Source organism: Lepisma saccharinum, chromosome 19, assembly GCF_977018435.1.
Source record: "Lepisma saccharinum chromosome 19, izLepSacc3.1, whole genome shotgun sequence".
Taxonomy (NCBI): Eukaryota; Metazoa; Arthropoda; class Insecta; order Zygentoma; family Lepismatidae; genus Lepisma; species Lepisma saccharinum.
The window spans coordinates 61,102,390-61,115,859 of NC_139247.1; the positions used below are offsets into that span (position 1 = coordinate 61,102,390).

Sequence of the window (13,470 nt, forward strand, 5' to 3'; positions counted from 1 at the left end):
AACAGTAGCATGGTGGGTACGAAAGTTTCATCAAGGACGTGTGTCAACCAGTGATCAGCAACGCTCGGGACGACCTGTCAGTGTGCGGACCGACGTGGCACGTGCCGTCATCGAGCAGCTCCTGGAGGAAGACAGACGATGGACGCTACTGGAGTTAGAGAGGGCAAGTGGCTACGAGAAACGCACCATCCACAGGATATTGCGGACAGAGCTGCAACTGCGCAAAATCGCATCGCGGTGGGTACCACATGCACTGACGGAAATTCAACGGTGGATGCGATATGCAACATGCTCCGACCACTAAGCATGCTTGCAACAGGACGGCGACCACTTCCTGTCACGAATAATCGCCATCGATGAATTTTGGGCCAGGGCATACGAACCAGAACTCAAACGTCGGTCCGCGGAGTGGCGACATGCCGGATCACCAAGGCCGAAGAAGTTCCGTCAGAATCCTTCCACCGTGAAATTGATGGTGATCGTCGCGTATGACGTCAGGGGTGTCACTGTGTGCCACTTCGTTCCACATGGCATAACAGTGACAGCAGAGTACTACAAAAACTTCCTCGTGCGACAGGTACGACGTGGCGTTCGGGACAAACGCCCGGACCTTCTGGACAGTGCAATCATCCTGCACGACAACGCTAGACCACATAAAGCAGAGTGTGTACGGCGGCAACTGCACCGCTGGGGATGGGAAGAATTGGACCACCCGCCGTACTCTCCTGACAGTTCGCCCTGTGACTTTCATCTCATACCCAAGGTTAAGGATACACTACGTGGAAGGCGGTTTGCGACACGAGACGACATTGCCAATGCTGTGCAATAACAGATGACCCAATTCACACATGGTGGGGCCAATGGTGACGCAGATGGTATTCAGAGTCTCCCACATCGTTGACAGCGTGTGGTGCACATGGCAGGTGACTACTTTGAGGGCCTTTAGCCTCAGTTTTGTTCTGTCAACTGTAGAACAGGTATGTATTTGTCTTGCACGATCAAACCAGTATTGTCCTGTACAGTATCGTAATAAATATGTGAGGCAAAATGTTCGCGTGTTTTAACTGTCCCCACATGTAGTTTCCACCTCGTCCTTTCATCTGCATATGTCGCATTTCCCAACCGGGCTGTTATCTGCAAGAAAAAAAATAGTTGCAATGACTTTTGCCCCAACCCTCGTACGTAGGGCTGTGCGATATTTCAATATTTTTAAAATAGAGCGTCAATATCGTAAAAATGTCGATATCGTCGTTCTTAAATTTTTCGGTATTAAAATACATGTTGGTCTGTACATGCATTCTGTTGCGCTTGACGGTACTTAGCAACAGCAAACAGTACAGGATTCACATTCGCCCCTGCTCGGTTTCCCCATCACATCACGATCTGTAGGTCCGAACTTCTCCGTACTCCCATTCACCAGGGAGTAGAAGCAGGATGGACATTACAGCTTTTCCCTTTGTCGAGTTTTGATAAGAAAAAAAGAACATTTGATACAGGACAGAGTGGGAACTCTCTTCAGAAATCTGTGAGCAAGCCGCTTATTGGTGGTGTATCACTATTTGAGAGAGATTATTTTATCCTGGTTTCTTAGGTCTTGGAAAACTCTTCTTTTATTAACAACATAATGAATAAGAATATAAAAGTTGAAACTTTCACCTATATTGTATTGAAATTTATGATTAATAATGACTATAGTAATACCTATAATGTATCTGTTTCATTTGTAATTACTTTTGTCAAATAAGATCACAACAGCTATACCTTTTGGCTACATGGGAAAGAATGCCGTAAACTCCAAAATGTCACATTTATGGAACTGTGGTCGTGAGGTAGTGCATATCTCTTAAGAAAGAAATACAATACTAACAAATTAAACAATGTTGAATCGGAAAGTCATCTGTTGATGGGAATGGTGTGAATGACAAAGTTTAGAAAACTTCTAAACACCATAGAGCAACCCATATATAGATTTAAAAAAAAAAAAATTATCTAGTTTTTTTGACAGGAGGGAGACATGCAGACTGGGGGCATTTGCCCTGTCCTCTTCTGGCGCTCTCACTGCTCGTATCGTCAAAACGATGCCTCAAACAGAAAAAACGTTAGTGCTGTGACACGCTGTGTACGTTGTTTATAATAAAACGAGACACTGCAGATAGTTGACATAGAGACCTAGACCAGTGTTTACCAATCGGGGCAAGACCAAGAATATGAGATTTATTTACAACCCAAGACTGAGTCTTTGTCAAGGCCATCTAGTATAATATCAACACCATCCCTATACTTGGGCACACACAGTTAACTAGGAAGTTCGGAACATTTACTCTTTGTGTGGGTTGTTGCACATAATTGCTTTCCATGTTCGAGGCAATCCCAACTTCTGTCGCTGAGCGGTGAGAACTATACCTGTCATCTTCAACATCTTTATGCTTGACTAACGTGTATGTAAGGAATGAAACACCATCCTTCAAGCTAGCTTATTTTCAGTTCCTCGATTAGTGTGGTTAAGAACTACAGACTGCATTGTGTTATGGGACTTCTATTTTCGCCACCAAAGAACAACACTATTCTCTGATTCTCCTAGATAACACTACAATTCAATTAAAACTTCAAATTGAAAGATTTAGATGTGTTAATATCGTTATTTTCGATATCTATATTATTGGTATCGTTGATATTTTCGATCTCTATCGAAAAATTGATATTGCACTGCCCTAATTGTACGTAGTGTATTATCTACAACTTATACATTAGTAAATTCCTAGCATTTCCAACATTCGTGATGTTTCGGATATTCCTGCTTTTTTTTTACAATGTTTTGCAATTGTGGACTGGTTTCAGGAACTGATTAAAATTATTCGTATGGGAAACAGCATCCCACACAAACATCATTATGGAATGGATTCTGTTTGTAATGCGACACACTGATGTGCTTTCTGTTGTGTATCATCTGAAATACTAAATTTTTTTAACCCTACTTTTATGGGTACACAGCATAATTGAGGAACTAAATAAAATATCCACATTCCTTTAAATATTTAATGCAGAATGATGTAGCATATCGTTGTTTAACATGACTGAATCAAAACACTTACAAAAATATTGACTGTTACGTACAAGTATTTACATAGTCAGCATTCAAAAATTATAGTGTTCAAGAAGGGACTATCTGGTCAACCTTTGCTGCATCTAATGTTGGCACAGATTTCACTTCCTTTTTCCTCAATACCATTTCCGTCCACTTTATTTTCCAGTTATTTTCTGCCAGCGGATCTTGGACCAACCCAAACTTTTGTTCAAACACTCCAACACATGTGCCCTGTTGATGCAATGTTCCACACGAAACAATAGTGACCAGGCCATAAGGACTTGACATTACTTGAATGCCACCCACACCAATATTTGGGTTGAACATCAAACAATGCTGCTGTTTCACATTCACCAAAGCTTCCACCACTTGATTACCATCACCTTGAACTTCTTGAACCTCCTGGTCTTGTCCGGAACTCAAGGTAAGTTTCAAATTGCAATCTCTCCAGAAATGATCTGGTCCATACCCGTCACCATATCCCACTGCATTGTACATAGAAAAATACCACTGCACAAATGTTGTTGCCAGTTCCTGTATTGAATTTTGGGAATCGGATTGTTCCTCTTTAACACTATCACTAGTAGCAGCATCTTCTTTGTTGACCTACAACAACAAATTTATACAATTGAAATAACTCTTTGCACAACAATAGATGATGTAATAAAATCACAATGAAAATATATGCAACAATGGGCCCCACAATGGTTTGTGAATACATGTGATTTGATTTGCTTCATATTACTTCGCCTTTTGTGCCACTTTTGGCTAATTTGCGAAGATTAGTGATGATATGATGAATGGACATCACAAACATTCATGCCCAGGCCAGGATTTGAACCCGGGACCTCTGGTGTCATAGTGCGATGTGCTAACCACTGGGGCCGGCACCTGTGATTTGATCTCGAGGAGTTGATCAGTAGGCAACTTCAAAACTCATCATTCTTTCTATTTCAGTTATGTTATGATGTTTTCTTCCTTTCGCAGTAGTTGTTGCTCGTGATGAAGTGTGAACAGTTGAAATAATGATACACCTAGGCCTTGCCCAGGGATCGAACCTGAGCTGGGGTAGCTGGTTTCATAGCATGCTACACTGAGCACTCTGCTGTGTACGCTGGTGCACTCAATCACATATGAAGAAAAGAAGGCACTGCTCATGTATTTTCCTTGTAGGCAATCGGTAATTTTGTGATCGATATTGAGTTTTGACTTAATTTCTATATTTCACACATTCATTGTCTGTCTTCGGTGATGGTCTCTGGGTACTGCATCAGCATTAAAATTTTGGATTGTGATTGACACAGACCCCTGCAAATAAAAACTTGACATACCTGTATTAGGCTACTAGGTTTGGTTTGTGGGCTTTTTCCATGAAGCTAGGACCATCACAACAAAAAAATATATGCGATGAAATGTACAGGCTTCACCAAGGTATAACGTCCTTTGTTTCCCCAATCCAAGAGAAAACTACAGCCATAAATCTAGAGGTGTGGTACACCAAAAAAGGATCGCTACTTTGAAGTTGCCAAGCATCTTGCCACTCCCACCCTTGCCCCTAAAACGGGACACCACAATGGCATGCATTATGGTTTCAACAAGGAGAGGGATGGGGTATGGACATTATGCCATGGTGTGTTCTTTTGGACAATAAGGCTGATGAGTGCCCATGGGACAAAAATTTGCAAATTCACTGTAATGTCACTATTTGACATCAAAATTTATGCACAAAATGTACTATTCCATTTAATCAACAATTTTACACTGACGAAGATATTTACCAGTATAACACAACATCTGCTGCAAAATCCTACCATAATTCTTAAAAATTACATTTTTTGATACATTTCAATAGCTGTTATTGACATACTGCACAGATGTAGCATTAGTGCCTTGCTTCTGTATGAAATGTAAACACTTAGTTCAATTTATCTAATTAATAAATTATGCAAGTGGTGTGTTCATTTTAAGGTTATGAAGGTGATTACACACTAGTTGCTTTCAAACACAAATTTGGCAATAACCTTCCCTAACCAGTACATACAATATGCTCTCTAAGATACCTTTAGTTTTTTAAATCCAGTTTAAACATTAAAAAAAACATTTTAAAAAATATTTAGGTTACCTGCACAGGTGTATTCAGTCTGGTCTTCCAATAAGCAAGCACATCTGAAATCATTTGGATTTTTTCTGCAGCTGGATTTGCAGGATATTTTTTTGAAAGCAGGTACTTAAATATAATTTCTTTCGTTATTTTCTTCCTATGCAGTAAAGTTTTAAAATCTTCTGTGCAATAAACAACCATTGTTGCAGCATCTGTAATGTGAACATAGAAGTTCTGGTCAATATGGTAGCATTGCCTGTAACTGCAGTTTCAAACCACTGACAGAAACCAGAGCTTTTGTGATGGTGATTAAATAAATGACAATGAAATATGGCACAGTTAATACAAATCCTACCATAGTTGATATTATCATTCTCCTAAACTATCAGCTCAAATTGAATGCCTTATATTTGATGATACAATTTAGGTCCAATTATATAGAAGTGGGTCAAAAGTCATGATAGGATAGAAGTTGGGTCAAAAGTCATGATTGGATATTATTTGCAAGAAAAATTGACGTAAAATTTGTCGCAGGTTGAGAGGAATGTGTATCATCCTCATATACATTGTGTAGTAATAATTCAACTGTTTTCCAATGGAGGTCCCAATAGTAAGTGTGGTTAGGAGTACAAAATTCTATCAGTTTGACCACTGAGAGCTCAACATCTTATCATGACTTTTGGCCCACCCTGTACTTATGGTTAATTCTGCTCCAAGATTGTACGAAACAAAGATTGTTAATGATACTCCTACAGATTACTAAAGAAGTGACAGTGTAATGCTTAATTTTAAATTGCTAAATTTCGAATTTTTGTACCTGGCCAGACCTAAATTCCAGGCCAAATCTCTGTTTGAAATGCATGGCAAAATTCTTTCATAGGAGAATCACAAATACAGAAAGCATAGCTTAACTTGATTGATACAGGCAATGAGGCAACATTTTTAGAAAGAAAAGGGAAATAGAAAAGTTGCATAATAAATAATAAACCTCAAAGGGGAAAAAACATGTGTGCATGCACAGACACAGTAATACTTCTGTCACTATGGATTTGGCCATATATGTATGTGTGTGTTTGTGTCTTTATATTTGTTATTTTATGTCTCCTTTCTGCCACTTTTGGCTAATCAATTTGGATTTGTGTGAATCAGATGAAATTTATAAAGGGCATTTACAAGGAACACCCATGGTTACTCTGGAAACTTCAGTAAATAGATCAAAAGCATACTAGTTAACGCCACTTAGCCAGTTAAACATACTTCCCTAAAGAGGTATGTTAAAGTGATTGTAATAATATGAGCAGTGCTCGAAAAATCTTCTTCAGAACTAGGTGACAGCTCTGAAAATCAGGTGCCAGGAAACCACCTACTAGCAATTGTGCATATTATAAGAAGCTGAGCTGGCTCCCATGATGGAGCATCACGCTACAACACCAGGGGACCCCGGTTCTAATCCCAGCCTCCGCATGGAGGTTTGTAATCAATCAATCAAAGAAGCTGAGCATCACAGTATTCAAAACATCGCTAAATTATGTGAGAAAAACCGGAAATGCGGGGTTGGAGGACAAAGAGTAAGAAATTATTACTGATTCTAAGGAATGTTCACAACGTTGATAAAAAAAATCATTTGCTAACTTACGCAGTACTGCAATTTGAACTTAATCTTTAAAATTTCATACATGCAAACTTAAAAAACGGCAATATTACATCAAGAGATCACAGTCGTCAGGCTGGAATTTTTAGAGCCCTGAATATGAGTATTGTTAACCTGTACAGAAGTGTAAAATCATTTGACCTGGTGAAAGCTTAATAAATAAAGCTAAAATGTCACAACTAGAAACATTTTTATTTTTAATCTATTGAAATAACTATTAGTAAATGCCTAGCTTAGTTTTCAGAAAAAAGATCATCTCTTACCTTTAGGATTCAAAGCAGATGCCAAATTATTGGTGGAAGTTGTAGCTAAAGACATAACATCAGAGTCCGGAACAAGCTCCAGAAGCTCTCTAGCCAATTCCCTCTCTCTTTCACTCAGCATTTTTATTTCAAATTCATCTGTAATAAAATATTGTTTTTCAGCCCTGTCAATCAAATTCAAATTTTACATGTGCAATATTCTATAATCTCACAATTGCTGTACAGTTTTTACCTGACACGTCAATTCCATTATAAATTCTTATTTATGCAGATTAACTTTCTTCAAGTTAGAACTAAATAACAGAAGGAAAATAAAATACTTATGAAAGACAAGTAATGTACATATTGTGATACAGTGCAATAGTAATTATCCATGCCATAGGTAATTCTATTTCCAGAAGATGAAAGGTTGTAACCTCCACATACCTAAAAATAAATGACCTCATACTAAGGTTAGATAAAGGTATGTGTGGAGATACAGTGAAACAAAATCCCTGGTCATAACACAAATAAGCAATTAGCCACCATGGACCTGATTCGACAAAATATGTACCATTATGCATGGTACTGTTTTCTTCTTTGAACTCCATTGGATATGATAATGCAAAAGAGTTGTGAAACATCCATTACTTGTCACAATTAGGAATATTTAATGGTGAATAATTTTTCTTTTCCAGCACGAATCTTTACACAGCAGCATTGCTTTGTTTAAGGACATGCGATACAGTTTCCACGGGAGTCTTCCCAAGCCCATCCATCCATGGTAGTGTGCCAAGTTAGCTCTTTTGGAGCCAGATCTGGCTCTTTCGTGCACTCGTTCGGCTGTGAACTGGGACACCCACCCCCATACCTCACTATGCCGTCACTCGTTTCAGCCCACATAGACCAACGTTTGTCATAATTATACATTTTGCACATGACGGGATATTGTTATATTGGCTGCGTCACCTCACGCCCTTTTATCTCCCCAGCTACTTCTTTATAGCACACTGTTTGACGTGAAATTGACATAATATTGTTATTTTCGATTTCATACCACCATCACTGGATTACTGAGATGGCAATGCCGCCAGATCTAGATGTTGAAAACTAAGAATAAATTGTCATCAATTTAGAGTTAACGATAATAGCAGTGCCACACCCCTTTGACAACTAACATTACCCTATAAGGCAATTTATCCAGCCTTCATAAATCTAGCTCCATGAAAGTCAGTTTTAACTCCATTTAAGGTGAAATTTGGTTCTTTTATGCACATCAGGTTTGGCAACACTGCCAGGAAGCAAGGAGAAAAGCATTCATCATATGGGATTACGATTTGATTCATTCTCTTGGGAATCTAAAACTTCCGATGGAATAGAAAGAGGTGTCAACGGGAAGAGGGCAGTTTGAAGATGAATTTCACCAGCGGAAAATTCGAAACTTCCATTTGATTAGCCGTAACTTGATGTTGAAGTTGATTCCCCATAAGCAATACATTGGATTCTGAAAATTCTTATTCATCATATTTTTCAAACATCGTGTTCAGCTTAAAAATCAACATAAAAAAATGTTTCCACTTGCAACATGGAGAGAAATTCATACTCTTGGATACACCCGTTTTTTTTTTTTAGGAGCAGTGTCCATTCGGGCAATATTGAAGTAAATGCATAATTGGTGCGTAACTGTATCTCCTCCCCTTAAATGAATTGCTAGTACATTCAATTCCTTAATGGCAACAGGCAATCACAAACAGCAGCAGCTTTCATGAAGATTAGGCACACACAGGAGATATACTTCGCAGAAATTTCAGTGAGAAATGCAGGCTCGACCAGGACTGAAACCCGCGTATGTGACATATCGTGCAATTGCTCTAACACTGAGCTACCGAGCCAGCCTGGCTTTGCCTGATTTTTCGCTGCCGCTGATTTATCTGTGTGGAATCGTCTACGCAAGTGCTACTGCAACGGGATCTGTTGCCTTTGAAACACTGTATACTTCGACATTGCCTCTATCCTCCCAGCGCAGAGATGTTAATTCAAATCGGATGCACAAATCTACACAGTCAACAGTGTTTTAAAGGCAACAGATCCCGTTGCAGTAGCACTAGCAGAGATGATTCCACACAGGTAAAACAGAGGCAGCGAAAAATCAGGCAAAGCCAGGCTGTGGTAGAGGAATGGCACGGTATGCCAGAGACACAGGATTGAGTCCTGGTCAAGCCTGCATTTTTTGCTGAAATTTCTACGAACAGCAGCTTTGTATTGAAAAATTCATGAGCTCTGAAAATAAATGTCCAACAACTACTTAGTAATGTTCCAAAACCAACTATTATACTGCTTCTATATAAATTGTTTCCTTGCATCTTTTCTCAACTTTATCTTTGGGTAATTAAATAGAAATGTTCAAATTTAATAACATTAGATTTATCAATGAAGAAGCTTTTTTAAAAAAAAATTCAGTCTTAAGGCTCAGTTGGACCTTTGGCTGATGCCACGGCAGCTGTTTTGGAATTTTCCATTCCTATCGAAAAACTGCTATGATATTCCAAAATCTGAAAAATTACATATGCTTAGAATTCCTTCCAGAAAATTCATGTGAATCTAAATGTGGTTTGCTTTCACTGTTGCTTACATATTACCAACATTTTGTGGCCACGTAGGACTATTACACTATTGATAATATCTAGACAAGAGCAAAAGCAAACCACACAAAGATTCACGTGAATGCTCTAGAAGGACTTCTAAGCATATGTAGTTTTTCAGATTCTGGAATATTGTAGTGTTCTTTTGAAAGGAGAGGAAAATTCAAAAACAGCTGTCCTGCCAAAGGTTCAGCAGAGCATAAGAAGGAATTTTTATAGTGGGAACTTTTTACCCAGCATGCATCTTAGCAGTGTGTCTGCATCCTGCCAGGTTACGTGAAATCATAGGAGGTGAATTGCCCGATAATATACTCTACTCCCCATGCTCTAATATACTTCCGTTCATCGCCATTCAGTGATGAAGCTGCTGATGTAAACAATATATGACCTGTGAAATCATGAAACTTTGGATTAAGATCCTGCGCCAACCGGCATAAAAATTTGAATACAACATAAACTATTTGTTTTGGTATAGGTAAGTATTTACATAACTGACTAAATTAAAGGTATTAACACATCCTTCAGAAGCTTGATTATTTACAGGGTGTTTTCTGAAGAATGCTTTTTCTCTGTATAAATTTACAATACCGGAAGTTTCTCTAATTGCTTTCAAATTCAGCATACTCACTAATTTTGGCCTCGTAATCACGAATCTGCAGTTAAAAATTGGCAGTCACATCTAAAAATGTCAAAATAACCTTGTCAATTACTGCTATGATTCTCCATACTCTGATATGAAGAACTCTTCCTTTCCACACAACTGTCTTGCTACCATCACTGCTCAAGTGTTGTGCAATAAGTGAGACCCGTTGCATGTAGCGTTGATTTGCATGAGAAAATGGCATCTTGCATAAAGGTGGAAAACATGTTTGCCCCACGAACCATTCATGGTTAGGTTAGGCAAGCATAGTTAAAATTAAGGGTCATCATAAACATAGCTTTGAAACGCTAATCATTGCAAAAAAAAAATAGTTTCTTTCTTCATAAATCAAGGGTGTTTACTCCGTTCACGGACCCACTTTTTTTTTAGTTTTTTTTGCAATTTCTAGACGTGACCGGCAAATTTTAACTGCAGATTCGTGATTATGAGGCCAAAATTAGTGAGTATGCCGAATTTGAAAGCAATTGAAGAAACTTCCGGTATTGTAAATTCACTCCTTTATCTCTCCTATATATTTCTAGAGAATTATTTGTTTGCGAACACCCATTTGTTTTTCGTCATCTTGGATATCGTATTTCATTATTAAATGCTTTCATTGTCAGGTTAGGTAGATCTGGTTTAGGGCTCTTAATATTAAAATAATACCGCAAAATGCTTTGAATACTGGATCACGTTATATCTGGTTTCAAGCACGACCCTCCTTCAAGCTTTCCATGAAATACACTGGAACTCTGTGTCTGAGACGACTGTAATATGACTGTTCGCCGCAAAGCGTGGATGATAGCAAAGCTTATTTTTAAATCACAATTTCTCAGGTAAATAACACTGAGTAAGTAATCGTTAAAACTCTGCAGTATATGTTAACAGACGTAAATCAAAATCGAACCATGTAAAATATGCGGTAACAGTTTATTATATCGGAAACACATTTCTTCAATTTTACAGAAGAAACTACTTATGGAAATGAGTTTCTCCAAGGTTTACAACGTTTGTCGAGGTATTTTCTTTCATTGTGGAATATATTTGACCGGGAAATCATGTATTTTTCAAGAGAAATATCTCACTGATGCACAATTGCCATTCCTTTCATAAGCCTCTGTCAGTGTTTCCAACACCCTTTCTTTTTTTTTTACTATGCTTGCCTAACCTTATCGGAAATGGTTTGTGGGGCTATCCGTGAGGCTATCAGTCAGTTACCAGTACATAATGTATAATTTGTACACGTGACGAACACGATAGTAGGTATTTTTCGGTGAAGAAGTTTGGAAGCAATGCATACCCACAACGTGTCAAGATGTGCACCCCATATAGTGATCAACAAAGAAAAAAAATCACTCTGTATGTGAAAAATTGCGTTTCTTTTCGTGTAAAAAGCATAATGGCACCTCAAACTATGTTCCGCAATACCCAATTGGGTAAAATTTCGGTAACCGCCAAACGTCTGAAATTCCTTGATTTTCCTTTTTTAACATTGGTACTTACGTATTCTGCATTTCTAAGGATTCTTGAAGGTGCCATTTCGTTTTTTTCACGCAAATAATCTCAATTTTCGACATATCGAGTAATTCTTGTTTGTTCGTTTTCACTTGCGTTACACGCAATATGGCGGAGTGGTACTACTTTACTATACCGGAGACACCTATCAATGATTTATTTCGCAATTTTTTACATAGATAACGTACTATTCTGCATTGCAGAACATTTCTTTAGGTGAAATAATGGATTTCTAACGAAAATAATGTCTATTTCTTACATACAATAGCCCCACGAACCATCACGGGGACGAGGTATGCCTACTAGGTTAGGTTAGGTTCCATTAGCACTCCTTTCGTTCAATTTAGCATATACGGACAACATCGGAATTACAAATTCCACGGCATCTTCCACACCCGGCAACAACTTCACGACGCATCCTCGACACATCATGTTGTAGCAGCAGCAATAGCACGTATTGTGCTCTCGTGCAGAAAGCAAATGGCGGCAGCAGCAATAGCGTGTCGGAAATAGATACAGTGAAACAAAATCCCTGGTCATAACACAAATAAGCAATTAGCCACCATGGACCTGATTCGACAAAATATGTACCATTATGCATGGTACTGTTTTCTTCTTTCAACTCCATTGGATATGATAATGCAAAAGAGTTGTGAAACATCCATTACTTGTCACAATTAGGAATATTTAATGGTGAATAATTTTCGTAGAAAACCATATGCATTCGCATTAGAATGGATCAAAACTACATTCCCGAAAGTTAATCTGCATAAATAAGAATTTTTCTGGCTCAAGGAACCATCAACGGTAAGCTATCGCCATGTTGTGTGTGGAAATAAACAAGAACAGTAAGTACTCGTAAATGTAAGAAATATACATTACTTTCCTAACAAATTTAATTATTTCACCTAAATAAGTGTTCCGGAATGCAGAATAGTACGTTAGCAATGTAAAAAAGTGCGAAAGAAATGATTCCCAGGTGTCTCAGGTATAGTAAAGTAGTACCACATATAGTTTAAAGTGGAATCCGAACCACTATGTGCCTCCACTGGGTATCGAACCCGATCATATGTATTATCATATTGACAAGGGTTATTGGCAGAGCAGCCCCTGGCTGAACCTCGCCCGCTGAATAAAGAAAATTTATTATTATTATTATTATAAGGCAACGCCACTGCGCCATCGGGGAGACACTACGATTATCTTAGAATTACCATTAATTAGCATACATAAATAGGCAAAAGTACTTAAAACATCTTACCTCACAAATTCCTTTTATTTAGAATATGCATAATTTTCTTATTAAAGATATACAGAAGTACATTATAAAAATTTTGCACATTTTGTACAGCCTTCTTCGGGTCCCACTTTCCGTGGGTATTTTACTAAATGTCCACTAAGTTCAGCATATTATGGGAAATTTGTTTCTAGATCAAGATTATATTTGTCGGGGAAAAGACCTTGGATCGATACTACTCTTCATTATCTAGAACGTAAAAAAAATATGATATAACGGTATTATTTGTCAAGTGAATGATATTTCTGATTGTTGTGTGCACCAGGATGAATCGAATAGTATCAACATACACAAAGT

General features: G+C 38.1%; 1 protein-coding gene across 1 annotated transcript; it reads right to left on the bottom strand.

Moving 5' to 3' along the window:
* Window positions 1-3,022: 3,022 nt before the first annotated feature.
* LOC146002886 (uncharacterized protein C3orf38 homolog) lies at window positions 3,023-13,260 on the bottom strand. The gene is made up of 4 exons (XM_083140929.1): window positions 13,138-13,260; window positions 7,101-7,238; window positions 5,208-5,398; window positions 3,023-3,691 (listed from the first exon to the last, which is right to left on the bottom strand). The coding sequence occupies exons 2-4, from the start codon at window positions 7,219-7,221 to the stop codon at window positions 3,152-3,154; spliced, it is 852 nt and encodes a 283-aa protein (XP_082997055.1). The 5' UTR covers window positions 7,222-7,238; window positions 13,138-13,260; the 3' UTR covers window positions 3,023-3,151.
* Between the last annotated feature and the right edge of the window lie 210 nt (window positions 13,261-13,470).